The following is a 26,040-nucleotide window of genomic DNA, read 5'->3' on the forward strand; positions in this document are numbered from 1 at the left end:
TTCCAGCGATACCCTCTCCTCCTCCCACCTGACAAAGCACGCATTGTATCAGCGATGCCGTTTAATACGGAGTCCCTCATATTGAGCAATTCGCAGAACTAAATGGGGTTTTGTTCTTTCTGTCATTTGTGTGTGCAGTAATGTCTACAACAAGACTGAGAGTCCAGTCAACACGTCCGCTGACAGCCTTTTACATGCTGGACATGTCCTTGATCAGTCCACGCATGAAATTCTGAGCGTGTCCGTGTTTTTTCCTGTGCATTTCCCTGCACGTGTGTCTGTTTTGGTAAAAACTCTGACAGTTGATAACCATAACCCGACCTTGATCTCCTGCTAAGAATCAACAAATATCTGCCACTCTCAGACTCTTTCACACACTCCTTTCCTTTTCTCTTCTTTTGTTTTTTAATTCTGTCAGCAAGGTGCAAAATCCTCATGGGGGGAAAAAAAGAAAAAGTCTATTGTTATTTCAGCTGACTTGAAAGTGGAGGAAATCTGATTTGATTTTCTGTTCAGGCTGTTTGTGTCTGTGGAAAAGTCCAGATTAGATCAGCAGCCATATGCAGGGGATCAACTGATGTTTTGTTTCTAAGGAGCCGGATATGACCAGGAGACAAGGAAGGACGGCGATTTGGAAAAGGGAAATTTTGTAATAAAATATTTCTAGCTCGTGAGGAGAACTGGGACTTTACTTGAGGAGAGGCTGAGCTTTGAAGTAACACAAGAAACTAAACCGATTGAAGAGATAAAAAGGCAGAAAGTGGAAATAGATGAAATCACAACTGGTTAGGAATCAAGATGAAGGAAATAAGATTCCTAAGAGACAGCAGTGTTTCCATCTGCACCACTGGCTTCCAAACATAATATGATTCCATCCTGCACATATCAAATATTTGCACTAAACTCCCATCTCATCTGATGTCTTTCAGTTTAATGAATGCATCTGAAAATAAATCTAGTATATTTTAATAACAGTAAACACCTTTCATATTAAACTACATTTTTTGTTTCTTATGTTTTTGGAAAATCATCCAACTTCAGAGTCACAGAATGATGATTTTACCTTTGCTAAGTTTTCTGTTCCTGGTGGACAAGAAGCAAAACAAAAAAATGTCCTTTCCTTAAATTGATCTCCTCTAAGGAGTTATGTTTCATTATAAGGTGCTACTTTGAAAGCTGTGGTTAAAAATCCATCACAAAGCTGAAAGATGGAGATAACTTGTTTTCACACGTGACTCCAGCAAATTCCTTAAAGGAATGCATATCACCCGCCACCATCTTATGCTGAGAAGGGACAGAGTTACGTCAGTTTTGGTCAAACCTCATAAGGGCTGTTCTGCAAAATCTCAGAGTATGTGTTGAGGAGGATTCTCAGCTACTACCACATCAAATATTAGCTCAATATCTGTAAAACTGGCCTAGAAATAACCATATTTGTGTTTCTTAAGATTAGGATCGAGTCTAAATGTTAATAAATTTGAGATGCACATACAGTGATTATTTTCCAAGAGTTTCTTTAAAATTTGTCCAGTGGTACATGAGATATTTTGCTAACAGACAGGCACAGTTGGCTCTAATAGTTAATGGCAGTCATTCACTGTTTAAACTTTTAAAAAAAGACTTGTTTAAATGTGAAGGGGCTTTAGGAAGAGAAAGCTTCCTTCCTAAATTTATTAGGAGAGTTCCAAGTAAACAGTGTTCACTGAATCCTGAAATATTCTGTCTAAAGCAGACAATAGACAGTGATGGCTCATGCCGAAACTAAACCGGTCAAAACTATAACTCAGACCTTTTTCTTTTATTTTGAGTTTTGGTTTAATAAAATAAATAAGATAAAGAATAAAAACATCAACAGTAGTGAGTGCAATGACAGAAATCAAGCAACTTTCCTGCTTTTACAGATTTAGATGATAAAGTTAAAGAATTCTGCTTTTATTCCACGTAAAGTCATCCTTACCATTACTGAAGCAGGGTTGGCCACTTTTGTCATCGTGCTGGAAAAACAAATCCGTCAGTCCAAGGTGGAGAAAGTTACTTCTCACTGTGCAGACGTTCCCCGCACCATGTGTACGTCCAGCGAAGATCTGTTCTCCTCAGATCCTCCAGCACAAGGTACAAAAACACAGAAACGTCATTAAAGAAGCAGAAAAAGGGAGCCTGCGGCCTCAACCCACTGCGACGTGTAGAGGAATGCAGCAACAGCTGGAAGCAGAGCTGGACAGGGAACAAGGGGAGGGAGTCTCCCTCTGCTCCTGACTCTCACACACACACACACTCAGAGTATAATATGCAGGTGTTAACAGACCTAAAATTGACCTCTTTTAAATGAAGAACCGGTCCAGAGAGAATAGACGGTGACTATAGGAGAGCAGAAGAGAAGGAACATTCTTTCACACTTACAGGGTTTGGCTTCTGGAGATAAGAATGTTTACCTAATGACGGGTTACGGACTAATCTCTCTTCACAGGACGCTATCCAGTCTTCATGCTGAAGACTTTGATTGGTAGGTTGCATGAGTTAAAGCCTTGGAGTAATACAATCTCAGACCATGCAGTAGGCACTGAGAATGTCTAAAAGTTCATCAAATCAAAGCATACAAAGGAATTTACTGCAAAAAAATACGGTTGTTAGGATTAGTTAATAATTTTAAAGGTATTTATCACAAAGTAAACTTTTCATAAGAATTCATAACGTAAGAAACAAAATATGCACATTTTTTATAATATTGTTGGTTAATGTGTCCTTAAAATAAACATTTGTAAGCAAAAGTCATAATGTGCATGGAAGAACTCAGATTTGTTAAGTAAAGTATGTATCCTTTGTTTACATTGTGTGTGGGTCTGCATTTCATTCTGCATCTCATTGTATCTGCAAACCTCCCAGAGAAAACTCTTTCAAACTGCATTATTAGATAAAGTTCAAGATAACCACTGTTACATTTGATTTCATAGCTTGCAAATAGCATCTTCAAATCAAGCTTTCATTTTCAAATTGCCACATTTTAAGTCCATTTTCAGATTCATTGTGCATACAAGTTAGGAATACTGACACATTATTTATTTTAGTCCAAAAATAAAGGAATGCATATCCCCCTCCACCTCTCATGTCTGAGTTTTAGACTAAGTTGATCTTATGCTGAATGACAGAAGCCCAGATGTACCTGAGGGGTCCAGGTGTGAGACAGATGCAGCATGAAGTTACTGAAGATTAGAAAAACATGCAGTCAGTGAGCCACACTTTATTCCTCTGTTTACATATTCAACACATATCTGTGTTTTTTTTATTTAGTGCTCCACTGGGGGAGTGTCAGCAGTGTTCGGCTGCTCTTTGCATGAGTTATGTGCACCTCAGCAACATGTTCAGTCATGCATTATTCTCCATCAGGCACGAGGATTTACCATCAATCATGCACCCGAGACAGGTAATTCTCTTTGGCAAAGGTATCTTTTTTATTAGTCATTAATAATAGCTGTTAAATTAAAAAAATAAGGGCATGCCGACTTTCATGTTATTGTTTTAAACTAAGATGTTGAATATAACTCCATCATTTCTCAACATAAGATCATTGTAGGCATGAAAGGTGGTGGGCAATGTGCTCAAGGAATGCTAGACGGGTCATTTCATGCATCAATTGGCCAAAACCAAGTCAGAAAAGAGTCTGAGCTCACAGAATCAAGCTTGTTTGGTTAATTCAGATCATTCAAAGTCTAAATCCTCTCATCTAAAAAGCCAGCAGCTTTCGTTCTTGATATTTACAACCACATGTCAAAAGGGCTTCATGCTAATTGAGTTTTTTATGGCTTATTGACTAAAGCATGCTTTGAAAGTTCTGCAAATTCAAATAAACAAATCAAAACATTACCAGAATAAAACTACCAGAAAATTGTCTGAAAGTTCCTTTTCAAACTCTCTTTCTTGTCAAGTGTTTCCAGAAGCTGTCACACGATTATGTCGCCATGGGTGGCTGGAAGCAGTGACATCATCCCAGATCTAGTGGGCTGAAGTGGGCCACTGAGTGTCGGATGGCATTCCCGACAGAATTCCAGGATTCCCATGTGGTGCTGGAAGGCTGAGCGGGAACTCCGGAGCTTTTGAGGAAGGGATTAGAGAAACCTGCCTGGAGAAGTCGGGTTAATTTAGAAAAATCTTTAATCTGAAGGGATTTTTAAAAATATTTTGCAGCTGATTTCTTACTTGTTTTGTTCAGTTTTTCTCTGTCTTTACTCACCTCATTCAGAGGAAGGATGGTTATAAGACACGGTTGTTTTTACAGCTGTATAAACATCAGAGTCACACTGTCCTCTGTAAAGGGATATACTGACAATTTTCTGCATAATAGACCCAAGTGACCCGGTTAACGCCGGTATTTGACATCACACAGAGGAAATAGCAGAGGCTAAATGAACTGAAACCAAGTTTACTCATCTGCTTGGAGTTAAACTTGGCTGAGTTAAATACTAATAAATATCTGTCTCAGAATAGGTGCATTTTCAGTGCAAAAGTAAAAGTTTTACAATATTCCTGCCACTGAGGTGCCAACAAACTGCACCATGTTTGGTCATGAAGACGTCTGCTAACCCTGATTTATGCAGCTAAATGTTTCCACTGGACTGCTGCTGCCGCTGCAGAGCCGAGAGAAACAGAGGAGAGAAAAGACGTGTGGTGGGAAATAAATGCCAAAGTGCGGAGGTGTTTCCAAAGATGGAAATTATTTGTGCAAAAATTGAAGGATGCAGCCTTTCATGACACAGTTTTAATTCAAGATGGCCGCCATAGCCACATCTCACAAGGTGTACTGTATATGTTGAGGATAATTATCAGCTTCTACAGCATAAACTTATTATCTATAACTTATTATCTGTAATTCTGAGTAATTATAAGCATTTTTGTGTTTGCAAAAGCTGATTAGCTGTGGTGGCCATTTTGAATCAAGTTGACTCCAAACATTAATCAGTTATAGATGTGTACACAATGATTACTCTCTGACAGTTTCATTAAAATCTGTCCAGTAAATTGTGAGATATTTTCCTAATACTACAGAAAAGAACAAAAACATTATTGCTGCTTGACTTTCAGCAGCGGGCGATAAATATAAAACTGAACCTTGGCCCATAAACAAATGCACACACACATAAAAGCAGTTTTTACTTATTTGGGGTTTTATGAAGGTCTGAAAAGTCCTCCATGAGTTGTCTTCTCCTCCTGCGAGCCCCTGGAAGCCAACTGGAGGACACAGAGACACGAGGAGAGAAAGTACAACAGAGGAATGCTCTGTGTCCAATCTGCTGCTCTCCCACTCCTGCTGTATAATTACTCCACAATTAAACTGCCTCTGCTTGTGTGAGGACCTCGTGGAGCTTGGTGAGCAACCAGGTCACCAGTGAGGCCTGGACAGAGTGACCGAGGGAGGAAAGAAAGTGACAGGAAGACATTTTATTTCTCTTTCAGGTGCTGATGTTGCTGATGAAGAATGTCTCGTCCAGCTGATAGCTGCTCCGCAAACAAGACAACTGGAGTCTGTCATTTTCTCAGTAAATCACTGCTCCTCTGCTGGCTTCTCCTCCCCTTTTTAATTAAAAAAATGCACAGGGAAAGTCACACTGCTGTCTAGTATCCTTGAGCCTGAAAGGCACAAACACATACTGATGCAAATAAACAATAAGACAAATATGCAAAGCTAGACTTAAAATACATAAGTGAATATTCAAGCTCCTCAATGAAAACAGCTTCTGTTTCTGTAATCAAGCCAACAAACTGTAATCCTAAAAACGTATACCTGTTTATTTGTATGGGTGCATGCTTTTTATGGGCATTGTGGCACAGACTCCACACATATTTGGCTCTCAGAGAGGTGTAAACACCACTCCTGTGACAGAGGGTCCCCCCTTGCTCACAGCATGACTGCAAAAACAAAAATAACTCACAAAATTCCAGCATGGGCTTTTTTTTCTCAAGTTCATTACAGTACTGGAAAAGGATTGAGTTCAGTTTTAAAGCGAACTTTAGCGCACTGCTTAATTATGACCAGTGTTGTAAACTGTGATTATCACAGAACTGATTAAATGAATGAGCTGTTTTATGACAAGATTTGTTTTTGCCGTATGCAGGTGATTTGAAAAATGCAGCTAGCTATACAAATTATTTTATTGCTATAGGTTTAGTTTACACTGGAGCTGACAAAGTTGGCTTCAACCAACACTGATGAGCTGCAGGAATATTTGAAGTCTTTAAAAGTCAACGGGCTCCTCATTTAATCCTCCTTCAGTGGAAACTTTATCAGCAGCAGAGCTTTACCTGGACAATTTGAAAATCCTATTTAAAATTTACAACATTTACAGTAAAACTGTATTTAAAACATAAATCAAAGTTCCGTCCAGCAACCTGTGTCATCTGGGTTTGCGTCTCTGCTCGGACAGCAGCAGGTTGTTCAGTTTGATGACGATGTTGGCGAAGTCGGTGAGTTCCACAAAGTCGGAGGTGATGATGTTGACTCCGTCCTTCCCGGGTCTCTGAGTCTCAACCCAAGACATGATGGCTGGCAGGTTTCTAGGACGACAGCAGGAGACGGTTTGCATCCGTTTTTATTCTGTCAAACATCACAGTGGGAATGCTGATTTAGCATTCAGGCTGTTTTCCTGGGATGTATTCTTGTTGTTGCTGTTTTTCCCATAGAAAAACACAGAGATCTGATAGCATTGTTCCTCTGTTTTTGTCTTCTCATGCTAACCGTTTTCTACTACTAACCTTTAGCTACAATTTTGCTTCAGTTACCAAGTGTTTTTCCCCTTTCAGCCTTTAGCAAATCTTGTTTCTTTTGCCTTTAATAACTCAACATGAACAAAATTCAGCAAAGTCATTCAGCTCTTAGAATCAACTCTGCATTTTCATGGGAGATGCAATTTCTCTAGATTTATGAGAATTTCAACCCAACCTTTGTTCTTGTTTCTTGTTCCAGTTTTTGTCTCTGTAATTGTTATGGCCAGGGTTTTATCATGGCTGAATGTTTATTCTAACATTAGGGAAAAAAAATGGCTGATGGGATTTTGAAACATCTTACAATTTAGGAGGAATTTGAAACAGAGTTAAAAGGCATTTGTGTTTTGGTTCCCTGCATGAACACAGTCTCACACACAGGGACTCTCTGGCGGTATCATTCCCAACACTCGTAAATTTTCCAACTGTGTGTCAGCCACCAGCAGAACAAAACCCGGAAGTCTGAATGTTTATCCACGAGGGGTAAGCAATGCCATTTCCTCAGAAGGCCAGAATTAAGCCACCTCCTGTCTCGCCACAGTGTCTTTTTAAGGAATTTTGAAACTCTGCGTTGTTTGGTGCTCTTCTCTCATTTGAAATGTTGTCGTACTAATAAAATAATGTCTCCTAATGATCTTTTATTTATTATCAGACAGGCTAACTGAATTAAGTTTATACCTGTCTGATAAACTAGTGATGCAACACAAAATAAAATCTATGATATACAGTAATTGCACCAGGTTTTCATATTATTACATTAAAAAATGTGCTATAATTACAGTATTACTTTCACTGTGGCCTTCACTTTTCTCTTAATAATACTGAACTGAACAAAAACAGCATTTCTCTTTGTACTTTCTTGGCACTTAGTAATTGTGCAGCTCTCCACTATGCACCATACATCAGTGGTTCCCAAACTTTCCAGCTTCTAAAGACCCACAACTTCATGTTTCATAACTTTGAGATTCACCTGCCAAATTTCCCTCAAACTTCTTCTCACTCCTTGACCCACACAAGCCGAGACACTGACCTTTCTACCAGGTAACTGCGAAGCCCCCAGACCAAACCCTTGGCCACAGTGTTGGCTCTTGGTGTGAGGATGGCCTGCGTGACGTGGAATGATCCCTGGGCTGCTCTTTCCTTCAGTGTGGTTTCAAGGAACTAAAAGTAGAGAACGGTAAACAGAGGAAGGTTTTACTAAAGGAGCTCTTGAAAATAGGAAATTTGTTTAAAGGGGTAATGCGAGGGCATTGTGTAAAAGTAAAAGGGGTTATTGTAAGGTTAGTAGAGTAAGAGGCTATGAGATAAGAAGGCCCACCAGAGGAAGAAATAAAACAGGGCAGGGTAGCTGAGCAGTGACAGCTTGGAGAAGAAAACAGAGAGGAAGGATGAACTTTTGTCTTTAATTTGAACCCAGAAAAAGCTTTTATAAAGACTTCCTAAATCTGAATCTTCCAAGTCCAAAAAGCAGATGAAGTAACCCCCAAAATAACAAGTACAACAATAATTCATACACTGTCGTGTTTTACTTGTAAGCTTCCTGCAAAACCTTTGAAAATTAACAATTTTTCAATGAGGCATTAAATTCTAGTTGGCACACATGAGCTGCTTATTTCAGGTTTTTCCACAACATTTTTATTGGAAACCACAACTTTGACATCATTCCAAACATTAACAACACTCATGTCAGAACAACTTGTGCCCTTTTTGCATGACTGACTTCGATGTTTCTGACATGTTCTGTTACAATAAGAGCTTTTCTTGGAAATGCATGTTTAAGGATTCATCGACATGCTTTGGAGGGAAAGTCTGAGTGTTGCTCTCTTACTTTTATAAGCTTGTTGGGCTCGGTGGTGTTTGCCCAGGGAGCAGGGATCTTATAGCCAGGCCACATGACCGGGATACCCTGCGCTGAGGGGTGATGGTAGAACACAATAACCTGAAAGGAGAAAAAAATGAAAGATGCTGGGAGAAGAAAAAAGAAGAAAAAGTCAATCAGAACAAGAGTTCAAATTTATCATTAAGATATAAACATTAACAATACAAACAACAGCCTGATATGGCCTAACGAGTCATCATAATTTAACCTCCTAATTGAATCAAAGTGGCCAGATCCAGGACAGTCTGTACGTTTATTCAGAAGCTTCTGTGTTATCTGCTCAGTTTCACACAGTTTCATAGATTTTAATTAAGCATTTTAAACATTTTATCATAAAAACACATGTGACCAGTTTAGCCTCCATGTGCAATGATCACAAAGAGATCTTTAACATCCCAAAACAAAGAGAAATGCTGCCCTCTGCAGCTGCTTAACGTGCAGCTCTTCCTTTTCTCCCCACTCTCTTATTTCCTGCCTGAAAGACTTCCTTTCTCCTTTGCCAAGTAAGTCAGTAACAGATTAAGGTCATGGGGACAGGAGTGAAAGTAGGCTCTTTGCATGAGATACAGGCATGCACACGGTGCTATAATAGTGTAGCAAAAAACACATAATTCGACTAAACAGCAGCTCAAACATAAATGCACAAACTTATTTGGCTCTAAATATGGATATACATATCTTTGTAATAGATCTCCAGAAATTAAATCAAAGTACAAAATGGTTTACGTGTCTGAAAGTGTAAGATGATAAAATATGAAGTTTTACATCTATAGGCAGGCTGGTTAATGGAACAAGTGGTAATGGGATGATGTTCCTGCTCAGGAGCGTCACAGGTGGCAGGGATTACCTGGCAGTCATTGATCTGTCACACACACGCACACACACACATCCTTATCTTACTTCTGCACGTTGTCAATGGTTTAAATACACAGAGCTCACCCTTCAGTCCTTCTTATCCCCCATCTTTGAAATTAAGCCCTAAACACTTGGAAGATTTGATCTGACAGAACATATTCCTGCTGAAATGTTTCGCTGTGGATCTCACCTGATATTTCTTCTCCCAGAGGTAGTCCAGAGTGACATTTTCTACCATGCAGTTGTTGCACAGCTTACTGCCAAACACCTCCTGGAGCATGCGGATCAGGTAGATGTGGTGCTCTGCCTCCATTGCGTAGTAATGGTTGAAGTCCAAAAACACCACCTGAATCGGGGGATCTAATCCGTTAGTCTGCCAACGATTCATTTATGTGTAAAACATTGTCTGACACACGAGCCTCTCACCTCTTTCTTGTGTCTGCAGAGGAAGGAGTTAATTTCCAACAGGCCGTCTCTCACCTTTGCAGACGAACAGGAGATGAGGTCAGTTGAAGTTTATCACTCAAATGGAAAAATGCCACAGCGTTTTTGTAAAGCTCCACCGACTCAACAGTGAGCACTGAAACAACAAAATACTAAAACTACATCCCAGCAAGAAATAAGGATTAAAAGAGTCAAAATGTAGCTGTGCAGTTTTGAGACTGTCATGTTTCTTTCAGTGCCAGCAGTGAAGCCTACGTGTTGTTTTGTGTTAAATTTGAGTTATTTAGGTGAAGGTTGGAAGGTAAACAAGTAAAATAAACACTTTCAGCTCAGCTACTTCTTCACCACAGCAGACCGGACCAATGCCCCCGTTACTGCGGACAAGGCCCGCAGTACACTGAAACAAACATTTCAACTGAGCAGGGAACAATGGTCCACTATTTAATTATAAAATGGGCATTTTATGGCTCCAGTTCTCTGATTGATAAGACAAAATCATTCAACACTGAAGGATGTTACTAAACTAAATTAAAAAATACAACAAATATTTTGTTGCAAATCGCTTGATTAGACATGAGAGTAAAAATGGCAGCTAATTAGGTGCAAATAGTTTCGGCACTCACCTTGTGTCCAAAGAGGCCATGGATGAAATAGATCTCGTTTCCAGCTTCGCCTGGTTTAGAAGACACCCTGAGATCAAAATAACGAATTCCTGCATCCAGCTGCTCCCTAAATGTCAAGTTCTGAAAATATAAATGACTTTTTACTTACAACTGGCTGCAAATTTATCTTTCTTCTAAATCTTCTAGGTGTAATCTGCATGCAGACTGGCTGCTTTTTTTTGTTTTGTTTTAGACTTTTAGAGGATACCTGTGTCATTGACCACTTCACCATGACTTTCTTGGCCAAGACACTGAACATGGTGGCCAGGTATTTGACATAAGCCTTCTGATCTGGGCCCACGGGAGCATGCTCATCCACCCAGAAAGTAAAAGAATCATGAGAGCCTGAAAGAAAGGAGGGACAGGTGATGGGGGAACACATTTATTTATAAACTGGAGGGAAGATGAGACAAAAAAAGCAGCTTTATGACAGAAGCTTCAGTTATGAAGGAGAGGATGCAGTTTTGGAAGATTTTATCCTTCTGGACAAATGAGTGTCATCATCAGATGCATTCTGATTAAACATCCTGCTCCTAATATATTTGTTTTCGTCTAGCAGGTGTAACAAGTCTTTCTGCGGATGGCTCACCTGGCACAGCGATGTATTTGAGCGGCATGGCACTGAGTTGGGAGGGCAGTGACCCCATCCAGTCGGCATTGACCTTGCCAATCCCCGCAGGTCTCGTCTTCATGTCAAGAACCACCCGCCCACAACCCGGTCAGGACGCCGCTTTCTGGTAACAGATCCCCGTGCGCTCCCAACAGGTAACACAAACCACAGGTCATCCTGGAAGGCGGTGAATAATTTACGACATGTTTAGGATCTAAAAAACGTGCAGAGAATGGCTTTAGTTTGGGAGCGACCTGCATTGAGTCAAGACAAAAAGGGCGTTCTGTACAAGACCGACAGGAAGCTGTAACTACAATAATCCTCTTAGAGTGAATCTGCACTTGTTACTCCCTCCTCCTCCCTGCACATTCTGCTTCCTCTGGGTTTAACCTGCCCCTGGTTTGTGCTGGAGCCATAATCAAGACACATAAATGCATGAAAAACTAAGATAAAAGTTTGTTATTTTATTAGATTATATGTGGAAAAGTTTCATATGTTTGTTTAAATTAATAACCTTACAAAAATAATCACATAGAGTAGGCTGATAATGACACAATATGCCTAAATAGTTACTGAAATGTGTTGTTGCACGAGTTCATCCTATTCACCCTCCCAGTATAAACTAATCTGGGATCATATATCAAATTTCCATAACATAAAGCCTTATAGAGATATTTTTTTAAAACATAGGTGGGTTTTTTGTGTGTTTTCTCCAACAGCTAACGATAAAGATAAGAAATTACTTGCTGGTAAAAAAGCCAACCTTGGCAAATAACTGGCACAGCTTTTTTTACTCCTAAAAAACTTGAAAATATTACAACCATCAGATGAAATAAATTTTTTTTCTGGTCTGGGCAGAGCCCTCAGTGTGTGCACATACTTTATTATATTATGTGCTGTGACCTCACATTATGCCTCATTTATTTTACATATTTAAGTGCATGCAAATATTCTTGAGATAGTAATTTTAAAAAGAAGCTAGCTGCTTTTTGTTTTGACTGATACTTCATTTAATCCTTTAGAAACACCTGGAGCTTGCTTAAGTTGGAGGAAAATATCTGGATAATCCTTTTGAGGACAAAAAAAAATTGTAAAAGGTTAATTTTTGTGCAGCTTTTATAAAATTTGAACTCATAGGATAAAGTAAAGCATCAGTCTGGGCTGATTCCTAAAAAGGAGCCACATCTGATTAAAATAAATAAAAAATAAAAGCATGTAGCGCCCTCTGTAGGTGACTAGCCTGCACTACCGCCACTGTGTCCAAAGAGCTGATATAAAGAAGAGGTCTTACTCTGTCACGGTTGTTGAAATCCTAAATATGGCGGATTGTTTGGAGCTGGACTACGGTCTACGCTGAAATTTTAAAAAACACATAAATGTTTAACATGAAATATTATTAAGAGTTCTCGCAATCTGGACAATTTTGGTAAATTTCAGTACCAAATTTCTCCACTCCGGCTGCCTCCGAGGACAACAAATCCCATAAAGCACCGCGGCCTCCCTGCGCCTGCTCGTTACGCACAGCGGCTGAGCGGAACGCTCTCGTTTTGTGTGTGTTCGTTTCCATGGCGACAGAGGTCACGCGCACACGCGCGCGCACGCACCTTATCGTGAGCGCTGGCGTTAGAAAACTGCTTGAATTTTATCAGGGAGCTATCAGCGGAGCCAGAAAACAGGCCGAGGAGAGGAGAACCTCCCCGGAGTGGTGAGTTAAAAGCCGGAGGGGGGAAGGCGAGATAAGAGCAGCAGAAACCTGCTTTCAACTTCTGTCTTAAACTCAATTCTTCCAGGTTTTTGTTTATTTCTGTTCAACAAAACAAAACCAGATTACTTTTTTTTTCCCTGCTGCTGTGTTTTTGCCACTGATTAGGTTTACATAAATAAAATTAATATCATTATGAAATATGTTATTAAGTAGGCTTTATCATTTTTTCTCTTTTCTCTGACAGGTTATTTACAGCTTCTTTTTTAGTGTAACTGACCTTGATTAGCTTCCTCATGTCATGTGGTCTTGGTACATCTTAATTCTTTTAAATCCCTCTCAGGCAGATTGTAGGCCTGGCTTATAGTCTTCTCTGGCTGCTTGTAGTTCAGGGGGTTTCCATATCATGATGGGAACTGCGAAGTAGAAAGATAAAATGTAATTACAGTGCTCAACAGGAATGAGCAGTCTCATAATAATCTGCACAACCGATTAATTCTGCAAAGGGTTGTAACATTTTCTTTTCCAAATGTATTCTTCTTGTCGTTCACCGAGAGGACACAAGTTGCACTTTTTCATGCAACTAAAATCAATCAAATCTCTGCCATCAAAAGTTCAGAACAAAGCTAACGTCGGTGAAACATTTAACTGTATTTAATAATAAATTTGCATTGAACAAACAAATTGGGAACTGTTTATCCAGAACAGAAAATGCCTTATTTGCTTTGACATTATAATTTAGTAAAAATGCATTTCTTTATTCTCCTAATTTTATTGCTTTCTTAGAATCTCTTTGACATGCTCACTGTAAGAGCTTTATTCTGCATGCACATGTGTTTTTTTTTCTTTCTTTTTCACACCACAATTCACCTGTTGATGCACCAAAACACGTGGAGCTGTTGATCAAACAGTACTCAATAAAATAAAATAAAATAACAAATCAGAGTGCTATGTTATCTAAACAGGATACATAGACATTTTATTTACATTCAGATTCTTGATTTCTGTTCTCCTAAAACTCACTTTCATGAAGGTTTTGGACTCCTTCTTGCTCCTTTCTTAATAAAAGAAAAAGATTTGTTTTTGTTTTTGATTTATTTATTTAAAACAGAGACAATATACAGTATAAATTAACCACAAGAGGGGAGATGCAGTGTATCAGGTTAGAGCTCTAAGTGCTATTTTCCACAGCTGATACGTGAACACGAACTTAGCCTAAAGGTTTCTAGCATCGCAGCTATGATTCAGCTGCTTCGAAGTAAGAGGAGCAGTGCTGAAAACCTCCTCATGGAGGTTAATTTCACGTTTCATGGCGTCACTTAAATCCCCCTGCCAGGCAGGGTGCAGCTTGGGGACAGCCGTGGATGCCAGTAAACATGTTGGTGATGTAACACCCTATTTACATCTCTCCTGGCCTAATCCGTCTGTGTCATCACCCCTGGGCGTTCGCGTTGAAGCTTAACGCTCTGCACACCTGATCCTCCTCACTTTGGGGAAAAAAAGAGGAAGCGATCCATCATTCGTGGCCGTTCTTTTTTTAAAATTGCGTTTAAGTAGTTGTTTTTAAATGTACCGTACATTTATATGTTGCTGATGTATTATTTTTCTAATTTTTAGCTGCTGATTTAACAACATCACCAAGATCCAACCTTTTTTAACAATGGAGCAAAAAGACAGGCTTTAAACTCCAGACTCTGTGGATTTGCAGCACGTTGGACCAACTGAACGCTTCTGGAGAAAAGGCAACAGGAAGAGGAGACTTTTGATGAATGAATCGCCGTTCTGAGAGACGATGAATCGCTACACCACCCTGAGGCAGCTGGGTGACGGCACCTATGGCTCTGTGCTGATGGGGCAAAGCAACGAGTCTGGAGAACTCGTGGCCATCAAGAAGTGAGTGTTTCAGTCATTCTCAGCTAAAATCTTTGAACATTTTCTTACCTTGTTATAGCTGTATTAAAATATTTCAAAATGTAGTCAATTTAATTTTAAATTGAATGTTTTAGAAGTATAAATCCACTAGATTGCAACACCTACAAGATATTAGATAAAATGAACATTATTATGATATTTGATATAACTTCTTAGCTTTGTTGCTCATTCTATATACAAAATTCCTTGAAGAAGCCTTTAAAATATTATATAGATATAAAAAATATCTGTAAAATTGACTGAGTTATAGCTGTTTTTGTGTTGGCTGAGGTCGACTAGCTGTGGTGGCCATCTTCAACTGGGTTGACTCCAAATGTTTTTCAGTTGGTTATTCATCTAACGATTATTTTCTGCAAGTTACCTTAAAATCTGTCCAGTGGCTCATGGGAGTTTTAGCTAACAGACACAGTGTAACATGTAGCACTTGAAGTATTACTACTGCACCTAAATTAGGCTCATGTCTGCAAAACTGACTGAGTTGTAGCCACATTGTAGGTGTGGATCCAGTGATTACTTTCTGAGAGTTTCATTAAAATCTGTCCATTGGTTAACCCCAAAAAAACACTGGAAAAAAGATGATTAGCCTTTCACCTTTGGTGGCAGATGATAATAACTGTGTTAAGCCCTAAATATGACCACGACTGGTCTCCCCTCTCATACAATCTATCATTGACTCTGAGATGTTGCCTTTTTCTTTTATTTCTGTCGAATGTTTTCTGCTGTCCTAAGCAGTCTTAAGCAGCAGGTGTAATATAAAACCAGAAGCTCAGGCTCTGGATAATTTGTGTCATTCACGTTTCTTGCCTTCTGCAGGGCAAACAAACCTGCTTACATTGTGTTGCGTCTGCAACGCGGTCCCAGAGTTCAATAATAGACGAGAAACCGGGAAGACGCGTCCACTTGTTGATTCTTTGGTTACCAAGCAAGACAATACGGTGATGGTTGAAGGCAGTGAAAGTGAAGGGGGGGGGGGTCGGGTTGCTGGTAACGTGAAGGAGATGAGGTGAAAAAGGAGAGGCGCTCGCTCTGTTATGTAACTCCAGAGGGTGGGAGAGGTTTCGTTGAAGAGACGGGACAAACAAGAGCTGGCTGATGATGTGCCGCTTCCATGCGGAGGGCAACACTCAAGATGATGAAACTAACCAGCCAAATGGGCTTTAGATTGGAGTGAGACTGTCAGACACTTGGTTAAAAACACAGATTATAACTAGAGAAACTGTGTTCTGCAAAAATGCAGTGTGGAAGCTGAGAGCTGAACGAGCTAAAAGCTAAAAGGAGCAAAATGATAGCTAAAAGTATGAAAAGGTTAGCTAATAGAGTCAAATGACTGGCCAAAAGTTAAAAATATCAAAAGCCAAGCCTTAAAGCTAATAGTAGCAGAAACAGGAAACCAATAGTGCAAATACTGCATCCACACAATAACAGCATCTATGAAGCTTTTTCTCATGATATGTAAGCTGAAACCAGAGTCACATCAAAAGAACTGAATTATTGATGAAGTCACACAAAGGAATTTTGTAAAGATGTATTGGATATAGTCTCTCCTCTACATCTTTCTCTTGCATATCTGCATATCAGAAGCTTTTGTGGTTTTCCTTAGGATGAAGAGGAAGTTCTATTCATGGGAAGAATGCATGAACCTCAGAGAAGTGAAGGTATGGATGTTTCTTTTTTTTGGTAGCAGCTCATAGAAGCAGTTCTCACAGTTCTCAGCATCAGTGAACGTAATTAAATTAACATCTTTGAGTGGGAACAGAAGACCCTATATGGAAACTTAACCATTTTCTGCTCAAACCATTTGTATATTTCACTCATTAAAACTGGAAACAATTGAATGTTATGGCCCAATTTTATACCATTTTCCTCATCTTCCACATTATCTGTCGCTGCAGTCGCTGAAGAAGCTGAACCATGCGAATGTGGTGAAACTAAAGGAGGTTATCAGGGAGAACGATCACCTCTACTTTGTTTTCGAGTACATGAAAGAGAACCTGTACCAGCTGATGAAGGACAGGTGAGAACAACCACACTCAGCATACAAATTAAACTGTTTAGTGGACAATATATCTATGAAAGCCACTGTGCTGAATAAAAATGGAGACATTTATTAATCTCATTAAGAGTTTGTCATGTGTTCTGAATGACTCAGTTGAGTGTTTTCCAGTAGCATATTCAGTATTTCCGTGCATTCAGGAGTTTCCACCTCCCATTGCATTTAGAAAACAGCTGCTACCAGACTTAACACGATCTCTGGAGGAGGTCCTGGTGTTTTTGCTGGTTTGGAAACTCCCGAGTGTGTGTATCTGCAAAAACACAGTGGGGCTTTTCTGTTAAAAGCAAAGCACAGACAAGTGATATACTAGAATTCTGTCTTTGACGTGATTATTTTGTGACATGGCTTCTAAGAATTATATATGGATTTTATATTCACAGAAAAAAATTGTTTCCCGAATCAGTGATAAGAAACATAAGCTTTCAGATTTTGCAAGGCCTGTCATTTATTCACAAACACGGTAGGTGTACCGTGTTGTATTCATGCTTCCAAACCTATGAGAGGGTTTTCATCCTGCAAGATTCACCTAAATGGGGAAATATTTCCTTTTTTAGGACCTTAATTACCCAAATAAACTACTCTGTGACGCTGTGCAACATTACATTGCTTTCAAAGAAGTCTTGTAGTATGTGAACCCTCCATATCTGTGTTAATAAAACACTTTTCTGCTCTTTTTTCTGTGTAATAACTGGATGTGTGGATGCCTGTATCTTAATGTGTAATTTTTTATTAATAGCACTCATAATATGTAATTAAAATGCTTATATTTAGTTGAATGTTTCATCAGAAGCATCACAAAAGAAACCTGCTCAGTATCTGTGCATCCTCTCATCCAAAATGCATGTACTACCTTCTTTTTTCCTCCTTAAATCTTTTATTTGACTTCTCTTTTATCTTTCCTTTCCTCTTTTTTATTCTTTGGCGTGCCGTTAGAGAGAATAAGATGTTCACAGAGAATGAAATTAGGAACATCATGTTTCAAGTGCTGTCTGGGTTGGCTTTTGTACATAAGCATGGTAAGAGGCTTTCCTTTGCATTCTGTCTTCAAAAATAAAATATCCTTGAGCTTTTTAGTTTGGATATTTTTCATAGAAATAATCTCATCGCAATGTATTACAAATGCAAATATGCTTGTATTATTCTGTGTAGTCACTGCATATTTCTGTTTTCTTAGATATATTGCATAGAGACCTTACACAAAATATATCTTTTCATGACAACAATTTGAGCTATTTTGATTCATTTACAGTCAGAAACTTTTGTTTCATGTAATTTATAAAGTTTGACTTTCCAGATCCTCTTGTTATTGTCCTTATTTAGTCCCCAAATTGTTGAAAATTGAACCAGGCTAACATTTAACTCATCTGTAAATTGCGGGAAAGAGTGTTGTGGAAACACACTTTTTACTTTTAGCTTTTCAGTCACATTTCTGAAGATAAATTTGCTGAGCGGACATGATATTATAATGATTTGTGCAGGTTTCTTCCATCGAGACATGAAGCCTGAGAATCTTTTGTGCATGGGTCCAGAACTGGTCAAAATAGCAGATTTCGGACTGGCCAGAGAGATCCGCTCCAAACCTCCCTACACAGATTACGTATCAACCAGATGGTGAGAAGACTTTCCTTACTTTGTGCTCATCAATAATATACAAATAGAAGACAGAGAAATTAAAGTTCATGCCGAGATCGACTTTTATGTTTTTCCTTCAGGTCAAACAGTCATCTTTTTTTAAGCAGGGTTGTTTAAATCGTTGTTCTGCATCATCTAGGTACCGAGCCCCCGAGGTCCTGCTGAGGTCGACCACCTACAGCTCTCCTATCGACCTGTGGGCCATCGGCTGCATCATGGCCGAACTCTACACGCTCAGACCTCTTTTTCCTGGAAACAGTGAGGTGGACGAGATCTTTAAGATTTGCCAAGTCCTGGGCACAGTGAAAAAGGTGAGAAGTGTAAGGTGGAAGAGCTAAACTCTGTTATTACTGCTTGGTTGGAAAATGTAAAGAAATCTAGAATCAGATGGGAAGAAGACACCTCAGAAACAAAGAGAGGTTGAACAGCCTAAACCATTTAACCATGAATAGACTGTGGTTCCGTCGTTTGTTTTAAACTCCATCTAAATACACTGATCAGTTAAAATATTTACAAATATATATATTAGGTTGTACAAAAAGTACAATAAATGTGTTCTGTGGTCAGATTTGTCCACAGGTTTCCTTCGCCAACTCCAAAAATTAGTTTCTTTACTTACCAAATTATTAAAATGTAATTAAAAAGGATTGGAGGTGTAACACATTAGTAGTTGCTGTGGAAAATAAGCACTGATAACCATTTCTTTACAATAATCATGGAAGGTGTCATGTTATTCTGACTTGCAGACAGACTTATAGACTCATTAGTTCTTGTGGTCTGTTTACTGTAATTTACACCAAATTTTAAACCCCAGTACTGATAAACTGAGAGCTTAAAGCTCGACAGATGTCTTCCGTTAATAGACTTTCAGAATGTGAAAAAAGGCAAAAATACACGTTGGATTCTCCATTAGGAGTCCTACTGTATAACAATAATGATGTAGGTCCTTTTAATAAAAATTGGTTTGGTCAGTGATGGATGTTACTGTCTCTAAAAATTAGACGGATTGGCCAGAGGGCTACCACCTAGCATCTGCGATGAACTTTCGCTTCCCTCAATGTGTGCCCACCCACCTGAAGACCCTTATTCCAAATGCCAGCAATGAAGCTATTACACTGATGAAAGACTTCCTGCAGTGGGACCCCAAAAAAAGACCCACAGCTGTACAGGTAGGCAAGACCAAGGTCTCAAAATTAAATCTCACGGTTCTGTTGGACCTGACAACTTTGTACTAAAATATTCAGACTAACAGCATTTTGTTTCCTTTCCTCTTCACGGCTAGGGCCTGCGTTACCCTTATTTCCAGGTAGGACAAGTCTTGGGGCCTCGGCCTCAGACCCAAGAAGTGAAAAAGGTCCAGACCAGGCTGCCGGTTCAGAAACAACTATCTGAGTCAAAGACGGAACCTCTTCAGTCTTCCTCCGAGTCCAAAGCTTCCACTTCCTCCTCGAGAAAGCATCAGCAGCACCAGCCTCTTCAGCAGATCCCCCTGCCTCAGGTGGACAGTAAATCAGGAGGCCCCAGCCATGCAGTGAGTGGCTGTATGAAATCATACATTCAGATTTCAAGATGTTTCATTAATTATTTAAAAATGGAAATAAGTTTCCACTTAGATCCTTCATTAGCCTGAAACTGACGGTGTTCTGCAGAAGGTGGCATCACTGGGCAGTGAAAACGTTGGGATGGGGTTCCTGAAGAGTGGTCGCCGTCGCTGGGGACAGGCAGTTGCCAAGACGTCAGACAGCTGGGAGGAATCCGACCAATCAGAAAGCTCTGTCTCCAACTCCAAGAAGCCCAGCCTGGGGAAGGCAGAGGAGGACGGGAGCCCTAAAGAGCACTGCCCACAGTGAGTGCTGCAGCATTTGTACAGGCAGGGTTTCTAAGACTGTCTGTGGATGCTGTTCTTTTGTTAAACAGAAATAAATACGTGTATAAATGCACATCAACCCTAAGAACAGTTCTTAAATTCAAGACACAGTGCTATAAGCTCAAGCAGGAATACAGAAATAATCATAATCATGATTATTTTGGTCAATATTGTAATCAAGATTATTGAAAACAATTATTTATTGAGTTTGGAAACAAGACATTATTGCACTTAAAGAACAGCTAACTGCCTCATACCTAAATAAACCAAAGATTCTCTCTAGATTTCATAATTATTACAATACAATAGAACTTTATTTATAAATCGTTTTAAAGACAACACTGTTGGCCAAAGTGCTGTACTCTGATGAAACACGATGAACAGTTAAAATGACCAAAATACTGACTAAACTAAATGAAAAGTTGTTCTCTCAAATCAGACAATGCTCAAACTTGTATTGTTTTGTTATTAACGGGAGCAGAGTTACGCCTCATTAAAGAGCCACGACAAGAGGAGACTCACAAAGCAAAATATTTCAAATAATAACCATTTTCTAGTCAATTATACTGTTTTGGAGATTATTTGGAGCTGAAATTGAAACTAAAATTGGGAATAATTTGCACAGCCAAGCTATACGTTTCTTTGTTTGTATTTTGTTTTCAGGCCCAAGGAGCAGAAACCTCTATACTCATTCAGCACAGTTACTAAAATCCCCAACAATGTTAAGGTTGGACAAATGGATCCCAGTCTTCCTGGCTCTGCAGCCCGACAGCACTATCTCAGCCAGTCACGCTACCTGCCTGGTAGGACAAACATGTTGCAAAATCTATGATTTCAGAACTTTTTAGCTCCACTTTAACTCACATTGTGTTTTCTGCTTTAAGGATTGATTGGCAAGAATCAAACTTCCTCTGGAGATAAGGAGTTGGGGGGAATGACGCTGCGGGAACTGTGGGAGAACTCCTCAAACCCTGGAAATAAACCCCTCGCTCCTATTGGAGGAGGATTATCGGTCACCCGAGCCAACGCAGGTAACGACTCCTAATGCCTAGAAGTGTTAAACGGTATTTATGCAGTGGAAGGAACTCACGTTTCCTGATGGGTCGCAGTTTATTCAAATGTTTGGGCAGGGAGATTGTTTTTTTAGCAGGTTTTATGCTCTTTTTCATACTGAAGCAATGCCTTCAACACAACACTTTCAAATATCATTACTGAAAATGTAGAAACTAACTTAGTAGCCTTTGTTTTATAGTTGAAAAAACATATTTTAAAGCATTTATTATACTTTTTTGTGTTCATATGTTCATCTTTATTTTCCCCTTTGCCTGAAAGAAGAAAAATAACAGTTTGAACAAGTCTCACTTGCTAAATGATGAGTTTTTTTAAAACAAAATAAAACAGTAACCCAGTCTAAGTCTAAATAATTATTTCACCCTGACTGGTCGCTCCAGCAGCAGCTATGGGTCCTCGTTATGAGCCTAAAGGGCAGCAGCTTCAGAGACATGAGACAGCTATAAATCATTTGTTGTGTAGGTGGACACACAATCTGTCCCCTCTTCTTTGTCTCCTTCTTTCCCTTTCATTATGTATTCATGAGACGACTGTTAAAGATCAGACGGTCCTTAAATGGACCCCAGCTCGCCCCCCTCCACCTCTCAACCCTGCTTTGATATTATTTAACTGTCACTTATGAATGCGCTGTTTATACACTTTATTTCTGTCCTAATATTTAATTTTTCCTCTCATCTCTCTCTCTTTTTTTTCCATTTTCCCTCTGCATGCATGCCTCCCTCAACTTTGGCTGTGATTAGAAGAGAACGCCATAAAATCAGAGGGTAGCACACCTGAGAAAAGTGTTGTCAAAGAAAGAACACTGGAGAAAATTGATTTGTCCAAAGGTATTTTAATTAGATGGGTTTGACATTTTCCCATGAAGGACCGTTTGAAGTAATGACAAAAATACAGACATCTTTTGCTCCCACACTCTTTTGCCTGTAGCATTAAAAAGCTTAAGGTGAAGTTTAATTTGGAGGTTATTAACTTTAAAAGGTCAACAAATGCAGATCCCAAAGCGCTGCACTCAGTTTAACTCGAAAAGTTACACCACCAATTACAGAAAACTACATTTTCATAAAGAAGAAATAAAAATCTGGACTAATTTTAGTGACAGTTGAATTACCAGAATAATTTGATCCGTTTGTGTCTCTTGCCTCGATTTCACTAAAGTGTTCAGGCTGTTTTGTGTCATATAAGTTTGTCTGGTGGAGATTGCATTTTCCTTGACATGTCTTTCCATTCCTAAAGGAAACTTCATCAGCACCAAATATAACCTCTCTGGTGGTTACATCCCCTCTTTCCAAAAGAAGGAGGTCGGCACGGTGGGACAGAGGATCCACCTGGCCCCTTTGTCAGGCCAGCACACAAGTAAGGACATTTTTTCATTCTTGTTGCAGGTATTTTTAAACCTTATCTGCTCTGAGAGGAAACTCACCTCTCACCTGTTTTAAAGGATTCTCTGCGACCCGTCTGTAAGCTGAACTGTTCTGTTCTGTTCTCTTCTCTTTTCTTCACCGATCTCATTATTTTACCAACTTTTTATCTGTCAAAACTCACACATTCCAACTTTATTTCTCCTTTTCCTTTGCTTTTCAGTTAACCTTTCCTCCTCTTCTTCTCCCGATAATAAAAAAGTCAAGACAAAATCTACGAAACTCAAGCCTATATCCAACTCAACACTGAGTGAAACCGATGAAGGTACTCTCAACTTGTAGCTGCTGTAGATCCGAAGGCAAAGCAGAGATGTGTTTTTGCAAAAATATCCCAGGAACCAGTGGACACATCTTAATAAAACTCTCAAAGTAATCCTTGGCTGTACATCTACAACTGAGTCACCCCAAATAAAGATGTCCACCACAGCTAATTAACACAAAAATGGATACAACTCAGTCGATTTTACAGATATTTAGCTAAAATTTGGTGTAGCAGTAGCTGTGAGACTTTCCCTGCACATAATCTAAGTGCTACACATTATGCAACATCTTAAAATATTTCATGAGCTGCAGAATAGATTTTAGTGAAACGCTCAGAAATGAATCACCGCTTGTACGTCTGCAACATGTGGAGACAACCCTCCACAGCTGACCAACCTTAGCCAACACAAAAATGGCTTTAACTCAGTTGATTCTACAGATAATGAGCTAAAATTTGATGTGGTAGTAGCTGAGTGTCATCCCCAACTCTGAGCGTGAGTTGCAACAAACGCAGCAGGCAAGATGAATCCCTTCAGGAAAAGCGAGGCCTTTATTTTAAGCTTTAGTTTGACATTTCCTTTCCTCTCTGTCTCTAACATGTGTGTGTTATGTTTTAGACTACGAGGGCTGGAGGAGGCGGACAGACAGGCCTCAAGTGAAGGAGAGCAGCTATTCGGCGTTGGGAAAAACCTCCGGGAACCTCCTGAGCCGAGCTCCAGCTGTGCAGCCCGTCCACGGCAGGGTGGACTGGACGTCCAAGTACGGCGGAAACAGATGAATAAGGATTTACATCCACATCTTTTAATCAAGAAATAAAACCTGAGCAGTTTTACCATTTCATTAAAGAAAAGATTTATTTCTTCCCCAAAGATCTGGTAAACAGAAATGTTTTCCATATTTGTTTTGGAGATGATGTTTGCCAAGATTATCCCAATGTATTCTTGAGCAATCCAGAGTGGGCCAATCCTCCTGTTTCTGCTTATATTTTATTTTACAAGTAGAATTTACATGTAGCAAAGTGATTAACTTTTACTTTTTGTAAAGCATTGTTTTACTTCCTGGTGACAAAATGTAAAATCTGATCAATTCTGCTTTATCTTTTCAATTTTAGGTGACAAATCAGTAACATCAGTTATGAATGATTGTGCTGCAGGAGTCTTTGTTTTATGCAATCAAAATGAAACATTTTGTAATAATTTTGTACTAATAAATATATAAAGGCTCAAAGTGTTTATTCATAAAAGACAAGACAGCCATCTTGATACAGACAATACATCTCATCAGACATTTATCTTTTTTTGTAACAAAACCACAGTGCATGATAAATGTTGAGAGGCGGCTCTAAAACAAAAAATCCGTCTTATCCAACGTGTTGAAAAGGTTTTGGTTTTCAGCCCTTCCACCTCACGGGGACTCTTCAGGGTTGTGGAACAAGGTCGTACAAAGTTTCCCCATCATCAAAAAACTGCAACAAGAAGAATTTGTTACATATTTATTTATTTTTAAAGCCTACTTTTAGAATTTTGTTTTATATACCTCATAAAGCCAATTAATGTAATTAAAAGCATCAAAGCAGATTTAAAATTCATGTAAAGTCCTCTTTGTCAAGCTTGACAGCATTATAAAGTCTGTTATATAAAATTAGACGTGACGGAAAACAAACCTTGCTCCGGCAATCAAACCAGCTGGCATGAACTTCCTGGATGTAAAATACCTCTTTCCCATGAGTCCAGTCAGCGCTCCTGATGTCACTGACACATAAAACAACAACACAGATTTATTTCTAAGAAACTACATGTACTTCTGTACTATAAACTATAGAAATACATCATACAGACTGATACCTGCTAGCTATGTACTCTGTAAGTACATAAGTTACTTCATAATTCAGCCCGATCTCAGCAGGTATCAGATAAATACCAAACAGGTGAGCACCTACTACATACCTGCTAAGTACTGGTGGAAGTAGTAGGTACCTGGTAATAATAAAGTATGTACTTGGGAGGTACCATGTACTTAATCTGCAAGTACCAGGTACTATACATACATGGTAAGTACCCAATATGTACACAGTATGCACCCATTAAATACCAGATAAATACCCAGTATGTACCCGTTTAAAGAGGCGGTATATCTACTTCTACCAGAACAAACATTTACAGTCAGAATTAATCATCCTGAGTTTGTTTCCACACTGGATTATCTGTTAAACTATCTATTTGAGATGATTTATCATGCTTTGGTAATATTACTGTTTCTAATCAAGGTTAAAACTAAAGATAATAAATCTGGGTTGCAAGACTTCCAGTCAGCTAAAGCTCAGCCGAGAAAGTGTTACTGTGAACGTCAAACATTTCACCAACCTAGTGACACCCAAACATTTTTAGGGTCATTGGAAACCTGGTAGGCGCCAAAACCAGCGAGCCCCCCGAAGGCCAGACCAGCAACCAGAGAGGGGACGCTGCCTGAGTGTGGGGGGAGAGAAAAACACAAACACTCAAGACATGTATGAGCTCAGCCGTTCATGACGAAGTTTGAGCATTTTCAGCAAAAAGATTCAAAGTCTTCATATTAAACGACAAATATGAGAGCCGAAGTTTGGATTATTTATCAGGTTAGTGCCCTCAAATTAACAACTTCCATCGAAATCAATTAATAAGGCTATTCAGAGCAGGGGTGGAAATTAAAAATTTGTTTACCGGCCACTCAAATATTTTACCAGCCACTATTTTTTGTTGTGACAAAAAGTAATTTCATATGATGATGATGATGGAGGTGGGTGGAAGCAGTTGTGCTGCCCTACAAGCTGAACAACACCTCTTTCTGGACACTGCATGGAAATAACTATTCCTCTCATCATGGACAACAAGTCCTGTGAATTTGGAGACATTTGTTCTTTTT

The 26,040-nt window shown here is 39.2% G+C and overlaps 4 protein-coding genes and 1 long non-coding RNA gene across 16 annotated transcripts in view; 2 read left to right on the top strand and 3 right to left on the bottom strand.

Annotated features, from left to right (window-relative positions):
- Window positions 1–2,191, bottom strand: part of phldb2b (pleckstrin homology-like domain, family B, member 2b) — a 38,882-nt gene extending 36,691 nt beyond the window's left edge. For all 3 annotated transcript variants that reach the window (XM_037973069.1, XM_025008987.2, XM_025008985.2), the window contains exon 1: window positions 1,958–2,191. In XM_037973069.1, coding sequence (XP_037828997.1) covers window positions 1,958–1,990 — 33 coding nt within the window. In that variant the 5' untranslated portion in view covers window positions 1,991–2,191. The remainder of the gene's footprint in view (window positions 1–1,957) is intronic.
- Window positions 2,189–4,971, top strand: LOC108244021. The gene is made up of 3 exons (XR_001808905.3): window positions 2,189–2,503; window positions 3,289–3,421; window positions 3,924–4,971. It is a non-coding gene; the product is annotated as an uncharacterized LOC108244021 (long non-coding RNA).
- A 390-nt stretch (window positions 4,972–5,361) lies between these two features.
- plcxd2 (phosphatidylinositol-specific phospholipase C, X domain containing 2) lies at window positions 5,362–11,466 on the bottom strand. Of its 2 annotated transcripts, XM_025008980.2 has the most exons (9): window positions 11,183–11,466; window positions 10,802–10,938; window positions 10,555–10,674; window positions 9,914–9,967; window positions 9,678–9,833; window positions 8,582–8,692; window positions 7,784–7,914; window positions 6,382–6,546; window positions 5,364–5,565 (listed from the first exon to the last, which is right to left on the bottom strand). In XM_025008980.2, the coding sequence occupies exons 1-8, from the start codon at window positions 11,283–11,285 to the stop codon at window positions 6,387–6,389; spliced, it is 972 nt and encodes a 323-aa protein (XP_024864748.1). In that variant the 5' UTR covers window positions 11,286–11,466; the 3' UTR covers window positions 5,364–5,565; window positions 6,382–6,386. The 2 variants fall into 2 exon arrangements, with proteins under 2 accessions (XP_017285328.1, XP_024864748.1); XM_017429839.3 differs by having other exon boundaries at window positions 5,362–6,546.
- Window positions 11,467–12,787: 1,321 nt separating this feature from the next.
- Window positions 12,788–24,588, top strand: mak (male germ cell-associated kinase). 8 transcript variants are annotated; one of them, XM_017429845.3, is made up of 16 exons: window positions 12,788–12,908; window positions 14,523–14,798; window positions 16,438–16,492; window positions 16,730–16,851; window positions 17,271–17,350; window positions 18,369–18,501; window positions 18,662–18,833; window positions 19,524–19,691; window positions 19,805–20,053; window positions 20,172–20,368; window positions 21,053–21,192; window positions 21,274–21,420; window positions 22,201–22,287; window positions 22,694–22,813; window positions 23,042–23,143; window positions 23,757–24,588. In XM_017429845.3, the coding sequence occupies exons 2-16, from the start codon at window positions 14,698–14,700 to the stop codon at window positions 23,915–23,917; spliced, it is 2,034 nt and encodes a 677-aa protein (XP_017285334.1). In that variant the 5' UTR covers window positions 12,788–12,908; window positions 14,523–14,697; the 3' UTR covers window positions 23,918–24,588. The 8 variants fall into 8 exon arrangements, with proteins under 8 accessions (XP_017285334.1, XP_017285331.1, XP_037829104.1 ...); XM_017429842.3 differs by lacking the exon at window positions 17,271–17,350 and adding an exon at window positions 17,824–17,906; XM_017429844.3 differs by lacking the exon at window positions 17,271–17,350 and adding an exon at window positions 17,824–17,906 and having other exon boundaries at window positions 12,793–12,908; window positions 14,614–14,798.
- The window catches only part of tmem14ca (transmembrane protein 14Ca), a 3,517-nt gene continuing 1,831 nt past the window's right edge, over window positions 24,355–26,040 (bottom strand). For both annotated transcript variants that reach the window (XM_017429858.3, XM_017429857.3), the window contains exons 3-5: window positions 25,503–25,604; window positions 24,803–24,890; window positions 24,355–24,604 (exon numbers count right to left, since the gene is read on the bottom strand). In XM_017429858.3, coding sequence (XP_017285347.1) covers window positions 24,544–24,604; window positions 24,803–24,890; window positions 25,503–25,604 — 251 coding nt within the window. In that variant the 3' untranslated portion in view covers window positions 24,355–24,543. The remainder of the gene's footprint in view (window positions 24,605–24,802; window positions 24,891–25,502; window positions 25,605–26,040) is intronic.

Source organism: Kryptolebias marmoratus, linkage group LG21 (assembly GCF_001649575.2).
Source record: "Kryptolebias marmoratus isolate JLee-2015 linkage group LG21, ASM164957v2, whole genome shotgun sequence".
NCBI classification, from domain to species: Eukaryota; Metazoa; Chordata; class Actinopteri; order Cyprinodontiformes; family Rivulidae; genus Kryptolebias; species Kryptolebias marmoratus.

Coding starts and splice junctions, on each gene's coding strand:
- plcxd2 (XM_017429839.3), bottom strand. CDS start 11,285: ATGAAGACGAGACCTGCGGGGATTGGCAAGGTCAATGCCGACTGGATG. Junction 9,968..10,554: donor ATGGCCTCTTTGGACACAAG/GTGAGTGCCGAA, acceptor TCGTCTGCAAAG/GTGAGAGACGGCCTGTTGGA. Junction 7,915..8,581: donor AGCCCAACAAGCTTATAAAA/GTAAGAGAGCAA, acceptor CTCTACTTTTAG/TTCCTTGAAACCACACTGAA.
- mak (XM_017429842.3), top strand. CDS start 14,698: ATGAATCGCTACACCACCCTGAGGCAGCTGGGTGACGGCACCTATGGC. Junction 14,799..16,437: donor GAACTCGTGGCCATCAAGAA/GTGAGTGTTTCA, acceptor GGTTTTCCTTAG/GATGAAGAGGAAGTTCTATT. Junction 22,288..22,693: donor GAAAATTGATTTGTCCAAAG/GTATTTTAATTA, acceptor CCATTCCTAAAG/GAAACTTCATCAGCACCAAA.